Source organism: Populus euphratica, unplaced genomic scaffold (assembly GCF_000495115.2).
Source record: "Populus euphratica unplaced genomic scaffold, PopEup_1.0 scaffold9.1, whole genome shotgun sequence".
In the NCBI taxonomy this organism is placed as follows: Eukaryota; Viridiplantae; Streptophyta; class Magnoliopsida; order Malpighiales; family Salicaceae; genus Populus; species Populus euphratica.
This window is the reverse complement of record NW_011499857.1, coordinates 2,278,037-2,301,317: the sequence shown is the minus strand read 5'-3', so window position 1 is coordinate 2,301,317 and position 23,281 is coordinate 2,278,037. Positions and strand designations below refer to the sequence as shown.

At 34.0% G+C, this 23,281-nt stretch overlaps 3 protein-coding genes across 4 annotated transcripts; 1 reads left to right on the top strand and 2 right to left on the bottom strand.

Annotated features, from left to right (window-relative positions):
* The first annotated feature begins 5,117 nt into the window (after positions 1 to 5,117).
* On the top strand, positions 5,118 to 7,408 carry LOC105123767 (1-aminocyclopropane-1-carboxylate oxidase homolog 4-like). Its single transcript, XM_011023484.1, has 3 exons — positions 5,118 to 5,748; positions 6,492 to 6,879; positions 7,011 to 7,408. Exons 1-3 carry the CDS (start codon positions 5,159 to 5,161, stop codon positions 7,257 to 7,259), a joined length of 1,227 nt encoding a protein of 408 aa, XP_011021786.1. The 5' UTR covers positions 5,118 to 5,158; the 3' UTR covers positions 7,260 to 7,408.
* Positions 7,409 to 9,889: 2,481 nt separating this feature from the next.
* LOC105123766 (uncharacterized) lies at positions 9,890 to 12,874 on the bottom strand. 2 transcript variants are annotated; one of them, XM_011023481.1, is made up of 7 exons: positions 12,115 to 12,874; positions 11,778 to 11,895; positions 11,295 to 11,641; positions 11,065 to 11,196; positions 10,894 to 10,992; positions 10,664 to 10,776; positions 9,890 to 10,594 (listed from the first exon to the last, which is right to left on the bottom strand). In XM_011023481.1, the coding sequence occupies exons 1-7, from the start codon at positions 12,537 to 12,539 to the stop codon at positions 10,263 to 10,265; spliced, it is 1,566 nt and encodes a 521-aa protein (XP_011021783.1). In that variant the 5' UTR covers positions 12,540 to 12,874; the 3' UTR covers positions 9,890 to 10,262. The 2 variants fall into 2 exon arrangements, with proteins under 2 accessions (XP_011021783.1, XP_011021782.1); XM_011023480.1 differs by having other exon boundaries at positions 9,890 to 10,776; positions 12,115 to 12,873.
* Positions 12,875 to 18,247: 5,373 nt separating this feature from the next.
* On the bottom strand, positions 18,248 to 20,167 carry LOC105123765 (nudix hydrolase 17, mitochondrial-like). Its single transcript, XM_011023479.1, has 5 exons — positions 19,727 to 20,167; positions 19,284 to 19,395; positions 19,090 to 19,173; positions 18,837 to 18,965; positions 18,248 to 18,740 (listed from the first exon to the last, which is right to left on the bottom strand). The coding sequence occupies exons 1-5, from the start codon at positions 19,798 to 19,800 to the stop codon at positions 18,609 to 18,611; spliced, it is 531 nt and encodes a 176-aa protein (XP_011021781.1). The 5' UTR covers positions 19,801 to 20,167; the 3' UTR covers positions 18,248 to 18,608.
* Between the last annotated feature and the right edge of the window lie 3,114 nt (positions 20,168 to 23,281).

Here is a 23,281-nt window from a genome sequence, read left to right as displayed (position 1 = left end):
ATTAAAATAACGAGAGGATGTATAATAATTTACTTCTCATAATATGGCATGAAATGTGAACTCTGATGGCTTACACTTTTAAATCAAAAAATAATTTAATTACAACTAATTATTATGATAGCTTTTACAAATAAGAGAAAATGTTTTTTTTTAATTCACCCTGGTTTTTTTTTAATTCACCCTGGCAAGTGCTTAATTTTACATGGATAGTAAGATATTTAAAAAGATATTGTGCCCGTATTTGAAGACATCACAAAGGAATTGGGAGGGGAGCCAACCATATAATAAAGTGGGAAACCATGAAAGCTCTAGATTTTAATTCTCCTAATAATGAAATTTTGTTGGGAATAAAATTATCTAGGAAGGTCGCCTGAGCACTTTAGCTCATATCTTGCTGATGATGCTTGCATTAACTAGCAATGTAGATTGGATTAAATTAATTATGCCGACGGTGTTTGTTATATTATTTTTTGGTGAAATATAATTATACCAAGCCAGCTCCATTAAATTCTCTTCATTCGTACCTGCCATGACATTAAAAACAGAGGCCTGCTGCTATTTATTCCCTCCACCAAATTGACTTAATACATGCTATCAGACGATCTTCTGTGGCACCCTCCCATTTAGTTTTTCTTCATCCGGTTTGATACTTTGCTGGGTGCATAAATTCGGCGGTGTTAATTCTCCAGCTAACTCGCCAAGCGAACGTAAGTGGATACATGCCCTCCATTAATATTTACTGAATCGCCATGTATTAACTTCACGGCCTCACCTCCTTTCTTTGACATCAAATCCTTATATACTGGAGAGATCGCTAACATTTATGGAATAGTTATGAAGAACTATCGAACACTAATCACCTAGCATTGGCGTGTATGCATGCGTGTGATGTTGATGCTTCAAATCATAATTGTAAAATTCAGTTACGTGTTAATCTAGAATTTGATGAGCCTGAGATTAGAAACAAGCTGAGTTAAAAAAAAAAAAAACAAACTTGAATAACCTAATTAAAAATTCAATTGTAATTTATTAACTATTTATTTTTTAATAAAAATAATATTGTTTTTTTTTAAATAAAAATTAGCTCAAAATAATTCAATAACCTAATCAAAACTTATAACCTAAATCTTGAACTGAGCCAACCACCAGGCTAAGAAAAAAAAAAATATATATATATATAAAATAAAAAAGGTACAACACCAAGCTAAGAATCTGTTTATTTAGGTGGTTGTTTCTGTGTTTGAAGCAACTATAGTAAATATTATGTTTAATTACGTAAAAATCACAATTTATTTTTGATGGGCCCATGATAATTCATGTTTTGCACGTAATTTTGGTGAGACAACTCATAACTGTTTTTTGTTAATCAGAGTTTCAGTGAAAGTGCAAGTGAATTGCATTGTTCAGTTAAAACAATAAATAGAGCAATTCCCTTGCATTGTTTGCGCGATTTTTTTTTTTAGTGTGTTTATTTTTTATACATTAAAAAAAAATTAGTTTAGAGTGAATTAAATTTACTCGCATTGTCAAACAATTTTTTTCCTCAAAAAACTAGTGTAGAGTGAATTAAATTCAGTCACATTATAATATTAAATTAATTTTATTCTTGATAATATTTTATCTAATTTTATTATACACTCAAAAAATTATAGAAACTGTAGTTCTTGTTGCATGAATTTTGTATGTAATGGAATTGTAAATGGTTTAATGGAATAATAAAAAATATTTTATACAAAGTATTGTTTATTTTATGATGCAATAGCAATAGTTAACTCTACAATATTTAAATTAAAAACCATTAATATATATATATATATATATATTAAATTATTTTATAACCTCAATTTCAAAAACATTCTTAACCAAACATATTAAATTACTTTTTATTTAACCTCAATTTCAATTATAATTTTAACCAAATATCTATTTTTTCAAACCAATCTTAATTAAAAATATTTTTTATAAAAAACTATAACTATAACAATTATCACAACATCAAATATAGTCTAATCATTTAGATGTTCAACACTATGCTGCAACTAGATGAAAAATTAATAATAAAAAAAAAAAAACCCAAACTAAGATAGGTCTTGGTAATAAATTAAACGCATCGCTTTAATTATCACAGATTCCAGCGCAAAACTACAGTCTTCTCTTTCTCCTGTTGATAATGTTGAAATGTAACAGCATCATCATCTATCCACTGGACGTCCAAGGAGGCTGAGCTGTAACCTGAGATATTCATGTTTCTGCTGCAATTGTAGCCAACTGCAACTTATTGCCCGCTTCTATGATGGGAATGATCAGACAACTTCACGTCTATAACCAGTATCACATAAATTTTCTTAGAATCCAAGCAATCTTTTGTTGTCTAGGTCTTCATTTTGAGACAAGGAACTCCATGCTATGCTAAGCTACCGTTGTGACTTGAACAATCCGATTCGCATTTCTAATTACTTCCAAGGATGTGTAGCATATCAAAATATTGCTTTGTTAAGGATGTGTAGCATATCAAAATATCAAAATATGTCTTCATTTGTTATTGTTATCAAAATATCCAAATCTGCATCTCTTTTTTTAAAATAAATAAATAAATAAATAAAAATAAACTATAGCTAGTTTCCACCCATTTATAGAAGGAAATGGCTATTAACAGGTAGAGCATCTCTAATAAAACATATTATTTTAAAAAAATAAATTGATAAAATAGTATTTTAAATAGTATAAATATAACTTTTTTATCATATATATTCTAATGAACAAAAACTATTTAAAAAGTTAATTCTATTAAAATGGAATAAATATGTGTTTTATTTTTTTAATAATTTTAATATTATTTTTTTTCACATGACTAAATTTTATTAGTTTAGGCCTACTTTATTAGATTTGATTATTTTAAAAATATATAAAAATAACATTTGTAGAAAAAAAATATTTTAACATTCCATCCAACTTTTTTTTAGAATATAAAAAACAAAAAAAAACTAAAATATTAAATTTTTATTTTTAGCTATCCATTTAAATGACTGAACAATCCTCTCTTTTCTTCTTTTCCTCTCCATTGAGAAGCACGTGTCCTTTTTCTTCTTCCACAGCCATTTATTAGAGTCTCAAATACCTAGAATCCTTAACTAAATTAAAGACAAAAAAGAAGAAGAGAGAAGTAGATGATGATTTCGGTCATAATGCTAGCAATTTATATCAACAACTTGATTGATACCCGGATTTTCAATGGCCCATCTCTTTAATTACTACTTTTTTTTACTACCATTATTACCAACCATGGCAGCACCACCACCACCACCACCACCCAAAATTCAAAATGCACCCAAAAATAATTGAATACCGATTGATGCTCGTTGATCTCGCTGTTGCATAATTTTTTTATTAAATTTTAATTAAAAACACTATTGGATTTCTTTCTCTCCCTTTCCCTTCTTCACTGTTGGATAATTCTTTTCAAGAATCTTTAATGTGAATTTCTTGTTGAAGTGGTTGAGTGAATTGCATGTTGATTGATTTTAAAAGGTTGAGAAAGGAGCGGTGGCTGTGATGAGTGGTGGTGGTGATGTGATGTTCGAGGTCAAGGGGAGTTGTGGTTTACGTGGCGGGTTTGCTTTGCCGTGCTATTGCTGTTTTGTAGTGTTCGATTAGGATTCTCTTATTAGAGATGAAGGATCTTAAATAGGTCGCTGCTCATCTTTTATGATTTCAAATTCAAAGTTGAGATTGTTTCTCCTTTTTTTTTTTTTTTCTGTTTCTCACTTCGGTAATGAGTTTTGATTAACTGGGCCGAGTGAATTGATTTTTAATTAATTGAAATTAGTGAAAAAATAGTATAAAAAAAATATAATGACACTTTAGTCATTTAAAAAAAAGGAGTTAACAAGGTTATGGCAAGAGAGAGAGGGATTGTGACGATAGCTACTCCCCAAAACATTATTTATTAATTTACGAGTTACCTAAATTCTCAATCCATTTCGTACCGAGAAATATTACTAAATATGCTAAAATTATCCAGATAAAATACCGTAGTAGTTTACAATACCTTTTTTTTTTTCCAGTTTTTTCTCAAATTTATTTTTCAATTACAATCTTCAATCACCAAATGACATGTTTGTCAAACTTGGTCAAACATTCCAGCCATAGAAGGGTATGAATGTTCAATTACAATCTTTAAACACCAAATGACATGTTGTAAAATAATAATAATAATAAAAAGGATTTCCACTCTACAATATATATACAAGATATGCCAATATTAAAATGTAAATTCAACTCCATCTCTAATAAAGAAAGAGATTAAATCATCAGTATAGTTTATAAGAAACAGATCAGTCTTTTTTTTTTTTATTATTATATGTCAATACACCCATTACATAAAACCTTAAATAATATAAAACAAGCTTTTCAAATCACCCCTCACCCTATACACCATGTTATTGATACTTTATTTTGACTATTAAAACATGATTTTTTTTCTCAGTATTTTAACGGCTCAACATTATATTTTGGTATATAGTACTGTATAGCATACCCGATGGATTAAAACTCTAAACGTGACGATGACCTTCAGGAAAGAAACTCGGTGGGTTAAAATTAACCTTCAAGTTATCAAGTCACTGTCAATTTGCCAAGAAAAAACAATACACACATGTATAAAATTTAAACTCAATCTGGGTGAGTACAACGGCATGAAAACGAGTTAGGCGACCTTTCTAATAATAGAAAACCAATTATACTTACCGGCTTATTTGGAAAAATGAAAAAAATTATTTGTTAAAATGTTAAAATATATAAAAATAATATATATATATATATATATATATTTGTTATAAGGTTTATTTTTATAACAGAGTAACAAAATTATTTAAAAATAATAATTAAAAAAATAAAAAATAATTTTTTTTAAAACCACGTACCAAACACCACAAGTGAAGTACATAACGACAGCACACAATAGAATCGACGAAACTAAAAAAAAAAAAAAATAGAATCGACGAAACTTAAAATTGTCTGTTTCTATTTGATTGAATCTTACACGTTATTAGCAGAAGTTAATTCCGGAACTTGGAAAAAGACACTTTAGTTTAGTAGATATTTTAAGCGATTTATTCAAGGAAAATGTTTTTAGATGAACGAAGACTGATAATTTCCAATGCTCTCTACCCAGTTCCCTCTTTGCACCGGCAACACTCACAGCCACCACAAAGAATACTACTCCTGCCATAGCAAAAGAGTTAGCCAAAAGAGAAACAAGAAAATTATCATGGCAGCGATGATCAATGATACTGCTAGTCAAGAGTACGATCGTTCTAAAGAAGTGAAGCAGTTTGATGATTCCAAAATCGGAGTCAAGGGCTTAATTGACTCAGGCATCACCTCAATTCCTCGGATTTTTATTCACCCGCCAGAGACCCTGTCGGATCTCAAATCCAAGAGGAGTACCCGACTACCCGATTCTGAATCCAATCTGATCCCCACAATCGATATCTCGGGCTTGGAGGATTCGAATCGACGGTCAGCAGTAGTCGATAAAGTTGGCCATGCGTGTCGTGAGTTCGGGTTCTTTCAAGTTGTTAATCATGGGGTTCCTCTGGAAGTGTTGGACCGTACGATTGGATCTATAAAGGGGTTTCATGAACTGCCCACAGAGGAGAAGATGCGGTGGTATCGTAGAGAGATGGGGTCTGGCGTCTCCTTCCTCTCCAACGTCGACTTGTTTCATTCTAAAGCTGCTAGTTGGAGGTAATAAATACCCTGTTTATGTACCCTTCCAATTCCAAAATATTTTTTTATACTATTTGATATGAATGGTATTCTCAATCAGAGCGACAGCTTCCGCAGCTAAGTCTCTTTTCAATTTGATTTTAAGTAGATCATTCAATTCTGATTCTGAATCGGTACATGCATAAGAATATTATTTTTCTCTTTATTGATTTATCTGAATCCCTGTCCTATAATATTAATAATTAATAATTCAAACATGAGAGAGAGATGAAGTTGTACTGGTTAGATTTTCTGGAAATTACGGTTCGAGGATTATATAATTGTTATCAATTAAATGATTTGTGAAATTACTCAAGGTCTAAACTGGTACAAATATCCGCATTAATAAAAAAGTTAATAATTAATAATTTAATTCTTTTTACTTTTTTGATCCATTTTCCTCCCTCCCATGGAATGGAATACCATTTAGTTATTGGCTAGTTTTTTGTCCGTGAATTTCAATTTACATATGAGGTACATGGGAATCCATGGGTATGAATTCCTTGATTTTAAATAGTTTAACTGTTAATTCCCCTCTTCTAATCTTTCCAACAGCATAATCCTCCAAAATTTTCAAAACTTCACTTGAAGGAACGGTAATAGTCCCTGATCTAATGGATATCTGCAATAATACATGTCTAGAAAGACAGTGTTCACGCATTCTTGGGATACAGATTTTCAATTATTATGGTACAAAAGCCATAATGTATTTCCATCTGCAGGGACACACTCCAGATGACTCTTGGCCCTAACTTACCAGAGCTTGAAGAAATCCCTGAGATATGTAGAAACGAGCTTGTTGATTGGAATCAATGCGCCAAACAATTGGGAGAGCTGTTGATGGAACTGTTATGTGAAGGCCTTGGATTAAATGCAGGGAAGTTGAAGGACTTGACATTTTTGGATGCTAGGACTATGGCAGCCCACTATTATCCTTACTGTCCCCAGCCTGATCTAACAGTCGGGATTATGTCTCACACAGATCCTGGAGTTTTAACAGTATTACTGCAGGATCAGATTGGTGGTTTGCAGGTTAAACATGGGGAGGGGTGGGTGGATGTTAAACCTGTCCCTGGTGCTATTGTCATCAATGTTGGGGATATAATGCAGGTAGGAACTAGTAACCAGTAACTAGTCTCACTGCTCTTTAACTTGTCACCCTGGATACCTTAAAGATTGATATGCAAACAGGATGAAATTCTGAAGCTTTAAATTCTAATGTGTTCCTTTATGAGTTTCAGATTCTGTCTAATGACGAGTACAAGAGCAATGAGCATAGAGTGTTGGCTAATGGTTGTCAAGAACCACGGGTTTCAATTGCAATCTTCTTCAGCCCACTCAAGAGGGATAGCTTGTTTGGACCTTTTCCGGAGCTAATATCACCAGAAAAACCAGCTGCTTATCGGGAGTTTACATACACGGATTATATAAAAAGGTTCTTCACAAAAGAGTTGGATGGAAAATCTTTGACAAATTACTACAAGCTGTGAGGCATGGAGTACACAGGAAAGAACACTGCCTTGTAATATGGATTACTGGACAGTGTAGCCAGTTAATATTCGCCCTGGAATTTATTATGCCTAGAAGTTGGTTAGTTTAATTGCATAATGGCATTATTTGGATCATACAATCCCTATGATCACATGTTGTAATGGTAACTCAAGTTGAATCGACTTCCCTGAATTACGTAAATGCTATTACAATTATAACACACTGATAGTATGTTTGTTTAAAAGACGGCAGATTTAGATTTCTTGAAAAGCATAAATTTCATATTTTTTGTGAGGTTACAAAGTCATTCTAAATCAATAATGGGCTTGCAGTAACATTAGGTTGGAATGTTCTTAAATGAAGTACTGCTTGCATAATCTACTGTACAGAAACTTTCACATTGTATTATTTGTCGACATCCATGCCTTATAGATGCCATTTCAACTAATTTAACAGAGACACAAATATGATACAATTTTTAGATATCAAGGATCCAGTTATTCATTTTTTACGTATCAAGTATCCAGAAGCTCTTTTAAGACGGCCGGTAGGATTCAATATGATACCGCTACTGAATCATAGCAGCCTGCAATGTCCTTAAAGCCACCATTTCCTTGCTTTGCGTTTCTGGCGAGTTAAGATCTAAATTGAATATCCTCTTCTTCCTTTTTCCCTTCTAGTCTGACCCGAATGAGATTGGCAACTAGTAATTTTAGTAAACAGACGTATGAGGGTCCTAAGGTCTATTGCACCTACGATTTCATGAAAATAAAATAGACTGTTGAAAGTTGAGAATGTTGTCATTTTACACCTTACCCAATTGAAAGCTGAGAGAAAAAAAGTTCCTGTCTGCTTTGTCTAGTGTGACTCCTCAACTCTCCAGGCTACGCACTAACATTAACAGAGAGTCGCATCCACCACGAAAGAAAGTGCAAAAAGAATCAAGAATCAAACCAGCATCAGCCGGAATGAGAAGGAACCGCTTTAAAGACATTAAACAATTCGATGATTCCAGACTCGGAGTCGAAGGCCTTGTCGACTCAGGCATCACCACCATATCTCACTTAATTCACCCAACAGAAACATCACCAGACATCAAACAACCCATTGTTTCCCTTTGTTATGTTTCCCTTGAGACGGTCTCTCTGTTTTCTTTCATGAACTTCTTTACCATTTGTTGCGATGGAGTGTATTTATACCCAGAGGATAGTGCCAACTTGTTTCGAAGCAGCGGTTTTAATGACATTACATCGTCCGACCTAGCACAGGGGCAATTATGAGAAAAAGTTGCTGTTGAAGATGATGCTGTCATAGTCCCAGCTTGACATGGTGGTGTAGAGGTATGTTGCCTTCTGTTGTGGGCTACGAGGCTTCGGTTCGAGGTAAACAAGGCTTACCTACTGAGGCCTCATTTGGGATTTGGGATTCCATTTGGACGGATTTTTCTTAAAATTTATTTTTTAAATATTTTTAAATCATTTTAATGTATTTATATAAAAAATAAATTTTAAAAATTAAAAAAATATTATTTTTTTATATTACTAAGAGAAAAGCTTTTTAAAAAGTAATTTCTACTCACTCTCACTCCCAATTAGACTTTTAGTGATTAGTTATTTATTTGAAAATGTGATAGATATTATTTTTATTTAGAAATACATCAAAATAATATTTTATTTATCTATTTGGATAGAAAATAAACAATTTTTTTAAATTAGAAATTCTTTATATTTGCAAGAACAAGATTAGTAATGAAGTGTTTGTTTGAGAGTGATAAATGCTACTTTTCAAAGTGTTTTTCGTTTGAAAATATATTAAGATAATATTTTTTATTTTTTAAATTTATTTATAATATCAATATATCAAAATGATCCAAAATACCAAAAATAATTTGAAATTAAAAAAAAACTTTTTTAAAAATACAGTCCAACCACAATCCTTAACACCCTTAAAGTTATTGAAAAATTTATATGATAACATGATTAATAGATATATTTAAGAACAGATTAAAAGTAGGATTTGCTCACTTTTAAAATTAAGATTGTGTTGGAATTTAATCTCTGATATAAACTTTTTAATATACATCATTAACATGTTTTAAATAAATTATAAATTAATGAGAAATTTATTTTAAAAAAATTATTAATTAATATATTTTGATAAAACTCAAAATTCTAAAAAAAAAAAAGCCTTATCCCACTATGAATAAAACTTTCTAGGTTTTTGTAAACCAGAAATGGGTGGATGTTAAGCCTGTTCCGGGCGCCTCTTGTGATCAATGTTGGAGATAAACTCCAAGTAAACATCCATTGTAAATGGCCTTTAGAATATTTTAATGACTTTTGAACTCTAACCCGACACCTTGCAAATTGATCATTCGCTCATGCTCTCAAATAAAATGCATCAACTGCCTACTGAGACTCTATTTCTTCACTCATGATCATGTCCAATGATCAGCACAGAAGCGTAAATCATAGTGTTGGGAAATCCTTTCCATGAACCAAGAGTTTCTATTGCAATTTCCTTCAATCCCAGTAAAAGGGGCAGCTTGTATGGACCCTTTCCGGAGATAACATCTCGAGGGAAACCAAGTATTACCAGCAGTTCATCATCATGTCATATGCTACGGTTCTTCACAAAAGAGTTGGATGGAAACTCTCTGAAAGTTTACTATAAGCAGTGAACGAACAAATGCTCCAATGTAATAATATTTTTGAAATTAGCTGTCATTCTTATATTACAAATATTAGAGGTTGGAAGAGACAAAATAATTTTCAGCATATTAATTTGGTAACAAACATGTCCTCTTACAATTTTCTCAGTGACCTATTTTATTCACTTTGACAACTTCCATCTCATCTACAACAGGGATTCGTCAAGTTTGCAAAACCACAACAAAACTTTTACCATTGACCTCTCTGTTATCTGTCACATCCACATCAAGTGAGTGTTGATCAAAAACGCATTTATCAATCAAGAATTTTCTCAGATTCAGTTCCAGAACATCATGTTTCCTTTTTCCCTCCATGTCCAAACCATTCAGCCATATCTTCATCATCACTAGATTCAAGGTACTTGAATCTTCTTTGACTGTTGGCATATTCAAATCCCTTTTCATCTTCTTCCACATGCACACCACCTTTGCTCCTCTCCAACATTTCTAGCTTCCATCTCTCTCTTTTTTGGGCATTTTGAGACAAACTGCTCTTTCCTCCTGCAATAGGGAAATCTACAAATCTCACACCCCCATTCGATGAAATTGAATGATTATCTTCTCTTTCTTCTTCCACAAATCTCCACACGTCTGCACCTCTGTTGTGATGTGTTCCATGCTCTCCTACAAATTTATGATCAGCTGCTTCATTTCCACTATGAAGAAACTTCAATCTACTCTGCTCAGGATTATCTCCCTTGCCATGTTCAAGCTCAGTAGATGACTTTAAACAATTTGATGTCTTTGGCCTTCTATGATCACATTTCAAGCATACCATGTTTCTTCTGAAATTGATGTAGTTGCACCTGCACAATATATATATATAGTATGGTTGTGATAGAACAATAGAGAGGAACTATTTTAAGTATGCATATTTATAAATATTTATAAATCTAGAAAAATTGAAAGCGGAAATAACCCACGATTCACATTCCCACTCCCCAGGATTAAGATGCCGCTTTGGAGGCTTCTCTTTGCATTGCAGACATCTTGTATTCTTGGCAAAGTTCAAGAAATTACATCTGTAGGCATAAAAGTCAATGGAAACGCAGAGCCTTGAGTAATAGAATACCAATGAATCTAAGAATCCTTACATTGCACAAATCCAGTCTCCTTTCTTTAATGGAAGATGATCCTGATCCTCGCATAGATGCTTTAGCCTTTCATGGTACAATCCATCACACCGCAAACATCTAACATTTCTGGCAAAATTGAGGAAGTTGCATCTAACAAACAATATATAGAAGGAAGGTTAGCCACTTGAAGACAAAAAAACTATAGATGCCGCGAATTCAAAATGCCAAAAGATCAAATCATAAATTACTTAGGGCAAAGCCAATCGCCAGGCTTCATTGAAACATTTATTGGGCCCTTATCTTGTGTAGTCGAATTATTTGGTAAAGGGAGACCCCTTTTCAAGGGTTTGCCATTAGGGAGGTCAGAGACAAGTTCGTCATTGCTAAGGCCGACCACCTCCTTCAGCAGCCTTCTCACTGATTCTTTAACCATTTTGTTCTTTTGACACGGCTTATTCTCCACTGTACCGGAAACATAATCGAGCCCGTATGTCAGCAGAATACGCATGACATCCACAGTCCGCCCACCTTCATCTTCTCGTGCTTTGACATATGCCCTTTCACAGTCTCCCCTTAAGTTGCAGGAGCTGCAAACCTACGAAGATAATCAATATACAGAGGCATCCCTTACTGATTGATCTAGAAAATTTGCCTAGAAACATTGAAAAAATAAAAAGAAAAGATTTCTTTTACCATAACATTCTTTTCGGGAGAAAATTTTTAGTACATACATGTCCTTCGTTGATGCCCACATGTGCTCTTAAACGTTTCCCAGAGTTTACAACTTTTCTATCTATGCTAGGGCAGCCGCATCCTGCAATAACCCCAATATCTTTCCTCGAGAAGAACCTGGCAGCAAAAGTAGCATGAGAAAGAGAGGCTATTTCTCTCACATTAACCAAATATCAAACAGGTGGCATGCACATTAGAAACAATAATCACTGAAAAATATAATCAAGTTGCTTAAAATCAAAGCTGGAACTGAAACTACTCTATAAATGAAAAAAAGAAGAAGCAATATCAAAAGTTAGAGGCGAAATCATTCACCCACAAATTAATCTCGGATACCTTATAAGTCCAAACCGATCCCGTGCAAAATTGAGGCACGCGGTTCTAATACAACTGACGTCCTTGGAACCCAGTTCCTTGTTTCCCACTGGGTTTCCACCAGCTTCAAAGTACCCTCTCTTTAACAGCAATTCCATCAAATCCACCCATTCAGGCCAAGGATGGGAAATCTGAACCGTCGATTCCATTCGCTCACTGGGTTGGCTGTCATCGGACGGTTCGTTAGTTTTTGATGGAAGATGGTTTTTTTGGTTTGTGGGTTTTGAAGAATCGAGGACTTCTACCTCCTCGAAAACGAAGTCTAGATCCTGGGTTTTGGAGAAACTGTGTAAATGTGAAATGGGTAGAAGAAACTTAGGGTTTTTATAACAGCTTTTAATGGAAAAAGAAAGATATTCATGGCGAAATTGAAAGAGCTTATGCATTTTTTAAGGATAGGGAGCCTTCTTTGGGGCGGGAAAATGAGCAAGTGACCGTTATTTTAAGGTTTCCTTTTATAGATTTTAAAGGGACAGGTTGGATTTGCGGAACTTTTGAACTGGAACAGAGGAGGGGGGGAGATACAGGTGGTTTTATACAAAGTATGTGTGTTTGGAAACGACAATAAGTTGCCCCGGACCTGGGTAGTGGATGATAGATGGTGATTGCAAATTTTACTTTTATGATGATGGATGGTGATTATCTTTATTTTCAAGTAGGTTGAAACAAGAATTGCATCCCGATCTGGCTTTCATGTACAATATGAAATGCTAGGAAAGGAATATGGTTTTATCACGGGAAAAAAGAGCTTGAGAAAATATTATGCAAGGTGAGATAATCAAAAGAGAAATAAGGTAGGATCTCACCGAGTTACCCTACAATAAAGCTATAAAAATGCAGTAAATATAATAAAAATAATTGACAGGAATCAACATTGCAAAAACTGCAAGCCAAAACAAACGCTTACTGCAAAACTGGCAACTGCTGCACAGATTAGAAAATCCTGGAGCTTGAGCAACTTTCTGTATCAGCTTTTGAATTCCAAAGCCAAAGCTGAACGGGCATGAATGGTCAATCTCACTAGAGCAGTTACACCAAGGAACTGAGCATTATAAGGGTTTGCGTGTGTGTGTGTGTGTGTTCTTATCTTTCCAGGCAGTGTAAATGCCAGCACGTCATGCCATTGTAAGGACTAAGAACAATAAGAAGGAAGGCATTCTTTTGCGAGTCGCTTTTCACCCATCTAGATTAATTCTGCACAGTCATCATCCCCAGACCTTCCCTGTAACTCTTTTGGCGACAGAACATGTAAATACTAGAATATTATGACCTTTACCTTTATTTTCTAAATTGCAAACAACACACGTGTAGTTTGGTTTAAATCCTTCATTGATAGCAAACCATGCTATACATCTTATCAGGATGGATGCTATTACACAAGTCTTCATGTCGTGTTTATAGTCACAGAAGGGAGGATGCGCTTCATTCACCACTCTAGTGCCATTCAGTGTATATTTTATGAGAGAGATTTCTTTTTTGGATCAAACAGCTTCTTGTTGGGATCAAACAGCTTACGTTTTTCCTCTTCAAATCCATCATTTAGTGACTGCGCATCAATCGTCGCAACTCTCGGACCTGAACACCTGTCCCCAGAGCCTCAGACTTGTTATAAACTAAGTCTCCCCAGCAGCCAGGGTCAGCCTATTCTAATTCCAAATACAACATGGATCAATTGGGAACTTGTGTAAAAACCAAATAAATTGTTGGGGTATAAATGTACCATATTGAAAGAAAGAAGGAAGGAAGAAAGAGGCAAGTGAAGTTCTGGCCTAGCGGTAGGAGGGGTTTGTCCCCTTTTTCCGCACTTGGGTTCGAATCTCACCATGCACGCCTGTCATCCCCGCGGTACCTTACTTGTTTACTGAGCTTGCAGGATGTTCAGTGAGCCGTGGGGATTAGTCATGGTGCGCGTAAACTGGCCCGGACACCCACATAAATCAAAAAAAAAAAAAAAGAGGAAGAAAGAGGTACAAGCACGATATAAGCGAAACGCCATAAATACCAAGGTAATTAACTATTCTACTGTAGATTAACCCAACACTAAAAGGGAAATAATGAAAGAGGACACTGCCAAGCTAGGACCCCTAGAAGTTAAACACGACCTAGCTAGCCCAAGGCCGTAGATTTCCAATCTGATAGAGCCCAAGAACTTATGTCTCAGATTTAATAATCGATAGCAGAGCTCAAAGAGATCCGAGTTCTGATGGAGCTCAACAAGAAAATTGAAACTTTATACCAAAAAAAAAAAACTCTAAGCCCAGAAACTAAGAAAAGGAAAAATAAAATTAGAAGGCAAGTTTTGATGGAGTCCAACAAACGAACCAACCTTATGCCAAGAGGGAGAGGAGACATTTAAGAAAGAGAGAAGGTGATGGCCTTGCACAAGAAATGATGTGATATGCCAAATATAAAGAAGGAAAGAAAGAGATCACTTCGTGAATAAATGAAGCTCGACCCAAAAAGAGTTCGTGAGTTGTGTGCAATGCGTCCACGTGGCAATCTTAGGAGATAAAAAGGCTGACGGTTGCACGAGGGTGTGAATGTGCTGCGTATAAAAAAAATTAAAAACAAATAATGCAGTATAATTTCTAACTAATTTAAAATTAAATAATAAATTTTGAAAATAAATCAATTAAAAAACAATTAAAAAATAATCAAGTTAATTAAAATTAATTCATCAAACACAAGATTTTAATTATGAAATCATGATAAATTTATAAAAAAATATATTAAAAAATTATAATGCTTCACTTTTAATAAATCTAATATTGAAGATTTTAAAAACAAATCTATGATTTCAGTATATAAAATAAAAAAAATTATGATATAAAATTCTCAGCTAAAATTAAAGAAAAAATAATTTTTTTATTATTAAAAAATAAAAATAAATAAATAAATAAATAACACACAAGATACTGTTACATGTTTGGTTAAGGTGGTAATAGTAACTGACCGTGTTTTGTTAATTAATTAATGTACTAGGTGGAGTGCATAATTAATCATTTTAATATGGACTGGGCTCAACTCTGAAAGAAAAATAATAAAAATGGACACTCCCAATCAAAGAAGCCCGTCAAAAAGTTAAAGCTAATAAAGTTAAACACAACCCAGCCCAAGGCTAAAGGATTCAAATTTAACCTAACCACCTGCGCGCCTCCATATTTCATCATCACGATGATAACAAAGACTTAAAGGCCTTGCATGTTAGGATTAAATTTTAGTTTTACCTACTGAGTCTTACTATTACACGCCCCTAAGACGGAAAGAGCTGAGATCTTGAAACCATAGTTCCAGCGATGATTGAGAGGAAATGAAAGTTTGTTCTGAGTATAGCAGTTCAGCTACTACATGCAGCTGAAGTTGACTTTCAGGGAGGATTTGGGACTCTAAATACTTCCTAGACTTTTCTTCTGGCTGATTCTAGACAGAACGTCGAGGCCAAGAGTGCCCACTGAAATATTAATTTGTTTGCAAATATTTCTATTACTGACGAAGCCAGGAAAATGTATGTAGTCAAGCAATCTAGCAACAAAGTAGCTGCGCTGCCATATCCATAAGTAAGAAGCAGATGCTTGTCTGCTAGTTCATTTTCTGGAATGAAGTCAAATTCTGTATTTTTTTTATTAAGTTGATCATCTGCCAATATTGGGCTAATTAACGTGATGTCATTTGAACCAAAGAAAAACTTATGTAGGCAAAGGACGATTACGATATTTGAGTCAGGTTACATAGGAGAGAGCTTGACATTTCCGTTGATCCAGACAAGCGGAAACACAAAGCATAGCATACTGGCGGGTCAAATTTGAATTGGTATATAGTAATGTGAAAGCATGAAGACTTGATAAGCGGCTAGACCATAAGTAATCATCCAGTTTTTCCTGTGTTACGCAACCTCCTTTTCTTACCAATGACAGTGCTGCAAATTGCGCCTTTCTGGTGCAGGATGGATGCGCACCCACTTCCTGTTCAGGGTGGAGAATGACAAAGCATCAAATAATGGGTAAGGAACGGAGTCTACTTGTATGTTTTTCCAAACAAAAGCAGTCTGGTATCAAGTCCAAGAAATTACCCAGGATCTAGCTATTGTAAATTAGTAATCAAGATCTTGGATTTGTTGAGGGAGGCCATTAATATCCATATACATTTGGTCCCGGAGCTGATCATTGAAGGAGATCAAATCATTTCCTCAAGCCAAACCAAAAGGTAGCTTCTCGCATCGTAAATAAAAAGTAACTTGGTTGTTTTGGCTCCTCGCTAGCACTGGCTAGTACAAGGCTCTCAAAATCTTCATATATCAGTTGCAAAATTAACTACTTAAAGAATTCTCGATATGATCGAGCCCGACACTAGCTAGAGCAAGTACTGATCAGCACTCTCCTGCCACGGATTTAATTCACCAAGTTTCGATTCCATATGTACGTGCTTGCGTGTGCGAGGGAGAGGGGGTTTAAATAAAATGACATTTAATTTAAAGAATAAGGATGACTGATCTTCCAATGGTAATGTGTCAATGATGGCGGAGTTGATTCTGTAATATGAAATATTAGATAGGAAAGGTTTTTCAACGCCAATATGCCATGAAGAAGAACATCAAGCTCTATTGTTAATGCCTAATGAACTAATTAAAACAGCAGCTAACAGAGTAATTGATCTTATCTATATGAACAAATATGTGGTGTAATTGGAGGTTTAATTATATTCTAATGGCAAGCTAATGGTATACAAGTTTTGCCACTACCTGTTTAATATTATTGTGTTATATTTTGTGTTGTGTTATGCTATTTGATGCTGTATTATAGAATAAAAGTAGTATTTAATAATTAGTTATTGTGTTGTGTTTATGAATACTGTCTATTGCTTTACTTGTAAAATACGAAATGAAGATTGTACTAAAAAAATTAAATAAATACATTTCACTTATATTAAATGGTTTAAGACTTCTTAAATTTACATAATTAACACGTGAATATATTTTTTATAAGAGTAATTCTTACGTTAAAGAAAGGAGGTTGAATAGGGTATTAATTATACACACACACCATTTAAATAAAATAAATTGTATAAAAAGAACTTTGAGATAGAATTATAAAAAATACTAGCATATTTGGTATTTATAATTAGAAAAAATTGATGGAAAGGGTTTTTATTTATATTAAAAAAAAATGGGTCCTAAAAGCAGTTGTGCTTTTAGTTAAATGCAAGGGACCCTATTTAGTTTTTTTATATATAATTTTTTTAATGATTTTTACTTTCATTTCAAATCAAAATAGATATTAACTAAAGTATCGTTTTTAAATTAAAAAGAACTAAAATCAGTTGTGTTTTAAAAACACAACAGTATCAATTAAGCACCTTTGAGCCTTTTGACAGCTGAAAATATGGGACCATCCAAGGCTGATGGTAACTGCACACCATTTTTTTCCCCACATAACTAGACAACCCAGTAGCGCGGAACTAGATATAAAATTAAGGGTGCGATATATGGCAACCCTAAATTTTGAGAAAGTTTACAGTTTAGTCCTAAACATTGAGAATTTAAATTTAAAATTATTATTAAGAAATATTTATTTTGCATCCTCAAAAATTATGTGCTATCTCTATAGCGTTTCCTTTATTATTTTATTTTTAAGCTTATCCTTTTTTCCTCTTTTTTTTCATTTTGATATCTACCCGTTCATGCATGCTACAACCTGTCAAATGTTTTCAGGTTGGCCATGTGCTATGAAACCATTGGCTATCTCGTCGTAAAAATTGGTAGATGAAAAGGAAGGGCATTGAAAGTGGGGCATAGAATCTGATGCCTGGAAATTGATTAGTGGCTGCACGTCACCTCAACTTAGAATTCTCTACTCCAACATATTCGTTGTCATCATAATTAACAAGATGCTTCGTTCATCTTGATTCCAGGCCAAAAAACTAACAAAATACATTTCGGGTTCTCATCACAGTTAAGCCTGTGACAAACACCAACGATACCAATCAAGGCAGTGGTTTTTTATCAGGAGGAATTTTATTAGGGAACAGAAGTAAGGTTCTGGAAATGTCGTGTGTGTGTGTGTGTGTGTGTTGCAATGGCAAAAGGATTGTATCAAGATGTAGGGACAGGACTTAATTTGTTGGCTGGATGAACTCTGTATGACATCAAGGTGTCTTTACTCAGGTTTATAAAGCAGACAAATTAAAAGACGGGAGGAAGTATGAACACATAGTATTCAAATAACTCCTTACATGGAAAGTAAAGGATATAATATCTCACCAGAGAAATTAACATTTACATTTTACATTTTTCAGCTACTTTTCCTTGCTTCGGTTTAATTATTATAAGAGCCTACAGTAAAGAACCGGTAGTTCTGTTTACTAGTTCAATCTTGATCCGTCTTCTGCATTCTTACATGAAGACATGGTGAGTTGAGACTTGGGAATATATGTGTTATGTACAATTAATCTAATCCTTTCTATCTCACAGAGCACGATAGCACATTCTCTTCGTTCTGTTGTTGCAGAGATTTATGCCGCTCAACTAATATGTTCAAGGCTTCCTTCATCCACCAATGCCTACAAACTTCTCTGGCTTCATCCACAGTCATCTGTTTTCACGTATAATAATATTAATTATTGGCACACAAGATTGGGGCAAATTATTTAACATATATGGTGCAGCAGAAGAAATTAAAGCAACATACCCAAATTCTTTGCCTGACATTCTTCTCCGGCCAAAGATCAAGTTGCTTTGTCACAAGCAAAGGAAACATATATCCTTCATAAAATGTGCCATGTCTTTTGCTTAAAAAGTTCCATTTCCCTAGTCCGTCCTGCCATGTATAAGCATCCATATTAAAAACAAAATTAAAAAACCATACCAATATATAATATAAAAAAATAGAAGACCAAAATTACAGTGGTTATTAGTTTACAGTTGGCTTAATAGACACCAACCTCAACATTGCCAAGAACCCCGGCTTCTTCAAGCGATTCTCTGGAAGCTGCTTCTTCCACAGATTCATCAAGTTCCCAACCACCCTGACAAGCCAGCAGGTAAAATGTATGTTAAAGCATAGTCAGTGATGCAATTTTAGGCCCTTGATATATGAGAGGAAAAATGCGAAGCCATTTTTGAATTTTTTGTATACCTTAGGGAACATCATTCCTCGGGCTTGCCCCTTCTGTGAAGTGATAACTAGTACTTCCAATTCATCACCAACGGAACCATCACTGCAATTTTTGAATCTATATGGAATGCATCTGAAATTTCAAACATTCAGTAACATAATAAGAGATATTTCTGATTAATTAATATAAGCAACTTAATCATGATTTGTTTATTTGAATCAAGAAATCAAAAGGAAACGAAAACAACATAGAATGTCCATGAAGGACAAGCGAGCATAAATGGGGGCCACGCCAAAGAAGAGGGGAAAAAAAAACAGAAGAAGAAAAAACTCTTCTGCCATCAAACAAGGAGAGAAAGGCCGTCGTCATCGAGAAGGAAAACTCATGGGCCCACGCAGTTATACGCAATCTCAGTACTAAAATCTAGAAAATAAAAGATGAGAAAAGGAAAATTAAGACTCACCCGACTACTTGGCGGCGGCCCAGGTTATCATATCTCTGCAGCTCCCTCCCTGATCGAGCTACCAAACACGCCATTTTCGAGAGCTTTGAGTTAAAAAGAAAGGTGGCCTTAAAAAAATCCTTCAGTTAAGAAAATCTACGGTAAAGGATTGACTGTCAGTTTAATTTCCAAAAACATCTACCAGTAACAAAAGAAAGATAGGTTCTAAATATTCCTAGATAAACACACTGTGGGGGTTGAATGGAAATTAAGAACCAGTACAAGAATGAGCCTGGAAGGCTTGCTGGTTTGGCTGGGCACAACAGCGAAGCAAAAGAATAATATAGAAGATTACAAGAGATCACAAAGAATGGTTTGCTTTGGTCCCTGTAAAATGTTTTGGACTTGTATCTGATAAATCGCTACATGGATTTATCAAGACCTGCTATATATAGAGATGGATGGACAGATGTGTCTAAATTTATATGTATTTTAGGTTAAGAAAACATTAAGGTTTGGCCGTCACAAAGATGTGTAATGGACGCGTCGGCATCTCTATGCTACGTACGTGTCCTTTCTGTGTTTTATCGTAGGATTGCTTTTTTAAAAAAAAATATTTTTAATAACAAAAAATCAAAATAATATAAAAAATAAAAATTTATTTTAATTTAAAATATAAAATATATTTTTTAATGTTTTTAAAAATATTTTTGAAATAAAAAAATAAAAATAACCAAAATAAAAACTGGTTTTATTGTGTGAGTCCACACGGTTCAAAATAAATGGGGGGCGCATGAGGCGTTGACTTGATCAGAGAACATACTCACGTGTGCGCTAGTGGGCTATTGTTGGGTAGATAGGAAAGTCATAGCCCCAGGCTAGCTACGCTACATGTCATAACCTGTTTTATGTTTTTTATGGACTATTACGTACTCGTACAGTGGTCAATGCATTGCTGCTAACCTCTCCTGGGTTTTCTCCTTTCCTTTCAAATCCGTTTCCTCGCCTTCTGTTTTTTGGATCGAGGCTTAGGCATTCCCCTTTTCTTCCTTCCTGAATCCTGCAGAAGTTGCTGGCGATCCTGATCATATTACACCTCTTGCCAAAAAGGACAATAATTTAGCTGGGGTATTTTATAGCCTCCAAATTTAAAAAAAGAAGGAGCATGTTGTACTTCAAGGTTAAAGCTGTGACAATTTTGAAGAGATGCATATAATAATAGAATGTAATAAGTTAGATCTAGGATATCAGCAGCGTACGTTTTGCATGTTGTTCGATTGCAAAATATATACTATCATAAATGCACATGCACTGCATATATAGTTGGTCAGTAGCCAAACCACGTACTAATTTATATATATTTGTTTTTGTTTTTGCTTTTGCTTTTGCTTATTCGAGGAGTTCCATTAGCTACTGAACTTGAAATGGCCTGTTTTTCTTCTGAAGTTTTTTAATCGGTGGTTTATTATTCTTTGAAGGGGTGATCCCATATAGCTGAATTTTCATCCTTTTCTTTTTTTGATAAGCCATCATTTATAGATGAATATTATATATATATATATATATATATATATATATATATATGATTAGGACGAAAATAAAAGTTACATTAAGAAGTGATACGTGGAATTGTGCGCAGAGAAGATTGCACAGACATAGTGACATCATGCTGTAATAACGTTTGATTTGAGAGGTATTCACGTTCTATAAGATGTGTGTGTATGTTCTATTAGATTATCTCTCAGCAGGAGCACAAAAGAAAGCCTACAATGATGATTGTTTTTTCTCACCACGAACAAATTTCTTTGGTTTACCGCTGTCTATCAAGATTCATGGTATGGCATCGACCCCAAGAGAAAACCAAGGCTAAAAGAAAACAATGAGGCGGCTCTAGGCTGAATATTTGATATCGAGATCTGCAAAAATAAAGAGCAGTTCAATGTTGAAAAGTGTCCTGTTATATGCTGACATGTCAATAATTAGGTTCTGCTGTCCGTTCGAGATATTATAATGGAAAAAAGTAGTCTCTCCCTCTATATTGATTAGGGTTGACCTGCAGGTGATTAAAATGCAACCAAGAATTTCATGTTTATTGTTTTTTTTCTTTTAATATTCCACCTCCTGTTAATTTCTTTTAACTGTTTGATAAATAAACAAATAACAGATGGATCTTATCAATTGCTATTTTTCATTTTAGTTGTTTTTTATGTAGTTTCCAGGTTATCTCTTCGATCAAATTGTCATAAAGAGTGAACTCCTTCCTTGACATCTTCAAGGACATATATAGAAGTTGCTGATCATATTTCAAATTTTGAATTTGACCGCAAAGCATCTAAACCAGGAAAAAAAAAGAAGAAAAACAATGGCCCAAAATAAAACCCGTTTTTTCTTCCTTATTTTTCTAATATGACTGCAATTAATTTCTTTTCCATTACGCCTCCATTAGCTAGAGCCAAGTTCTTGATGGATCGGCTTCTCCTCCAAAATATATGAGTGGCTGAATGAATGAATGATTATATAATGAATCCTTTTCGGACATGCACGTGGTTGTGCTGAACATTACTACAATATGTATGTACTTGATTGGTGTAGTTGTGTTACATTGTGAGATCAAATTATTCTCGAAACGTGAAAAAAAATACTCAAGTTATGTAATATTTTAAAAAAGCAAAAAAATTATGAGATTCTCATCAATTACTTGAATGGATAATAATGGTAAATAAATTGAACTAAATAAAAATATCGACATTCATCAACTCTAGTACCATGGAAAAGACAAAATCCTCCTAGTATTCTTATTTAGGCAAGAAATAAGACAATTATGAATATGTTTTATTGGCTCTACATGGAAAGATGAAAAGTATAAGGACTAAAAGGACAGGTGTGGAAAGGTAAGAGGGGCAGTTGCCATTCTTCTGTACAACTTTTAAGTTCACCCTTGCCCTTAACTAAGAGGGGGCACGATCTAAAAACAAAGCTTGTCAATGCAATGTAGGAGCCGGGTTTTGACTGTTATTGATATTGTAGTCGTGTTTTAATTATTTTTTATTTGAAGATTTATTATAATAATATTATTTTAATTTATTTTTAATATTGACATATTAAAAATAAAAAATTCAATTTTTTCAAAAACATGTTTAAAAAAAAAACAATCATCATCGATTGAAGAAAATTACTTCCGTCTGGCAACCAATTACCTCCACGGCATGTAACAACTCCAAGTGCTGAATAAATTTCATAGTCCGACAATTCTCCAAGCATGTTCCAAAACGAACAAAATTATTTGCATCGGATTGTGACTGTAATGGAACTCATGCGGCGCGCTTGGTTGATTTAATCTCACAATTGGATCAGCTCTAAATTATAAGGCCAACCACGCCACATAACTAGTCTCCATGAATTTGATTTTTATTTCGTGCGTATGGAAACTATTCACTTCTCGGTGTATCGACTGCGTCTCCATCTCCTTCTACTTCAAGAACTTTTTATTTCATCTATCGGAAAGAAAACAACAATTTTTCTGTTCTGAATTTCTTTTATGACCAGCAGACCAAAGCTAAGACTATTTTCTATTTT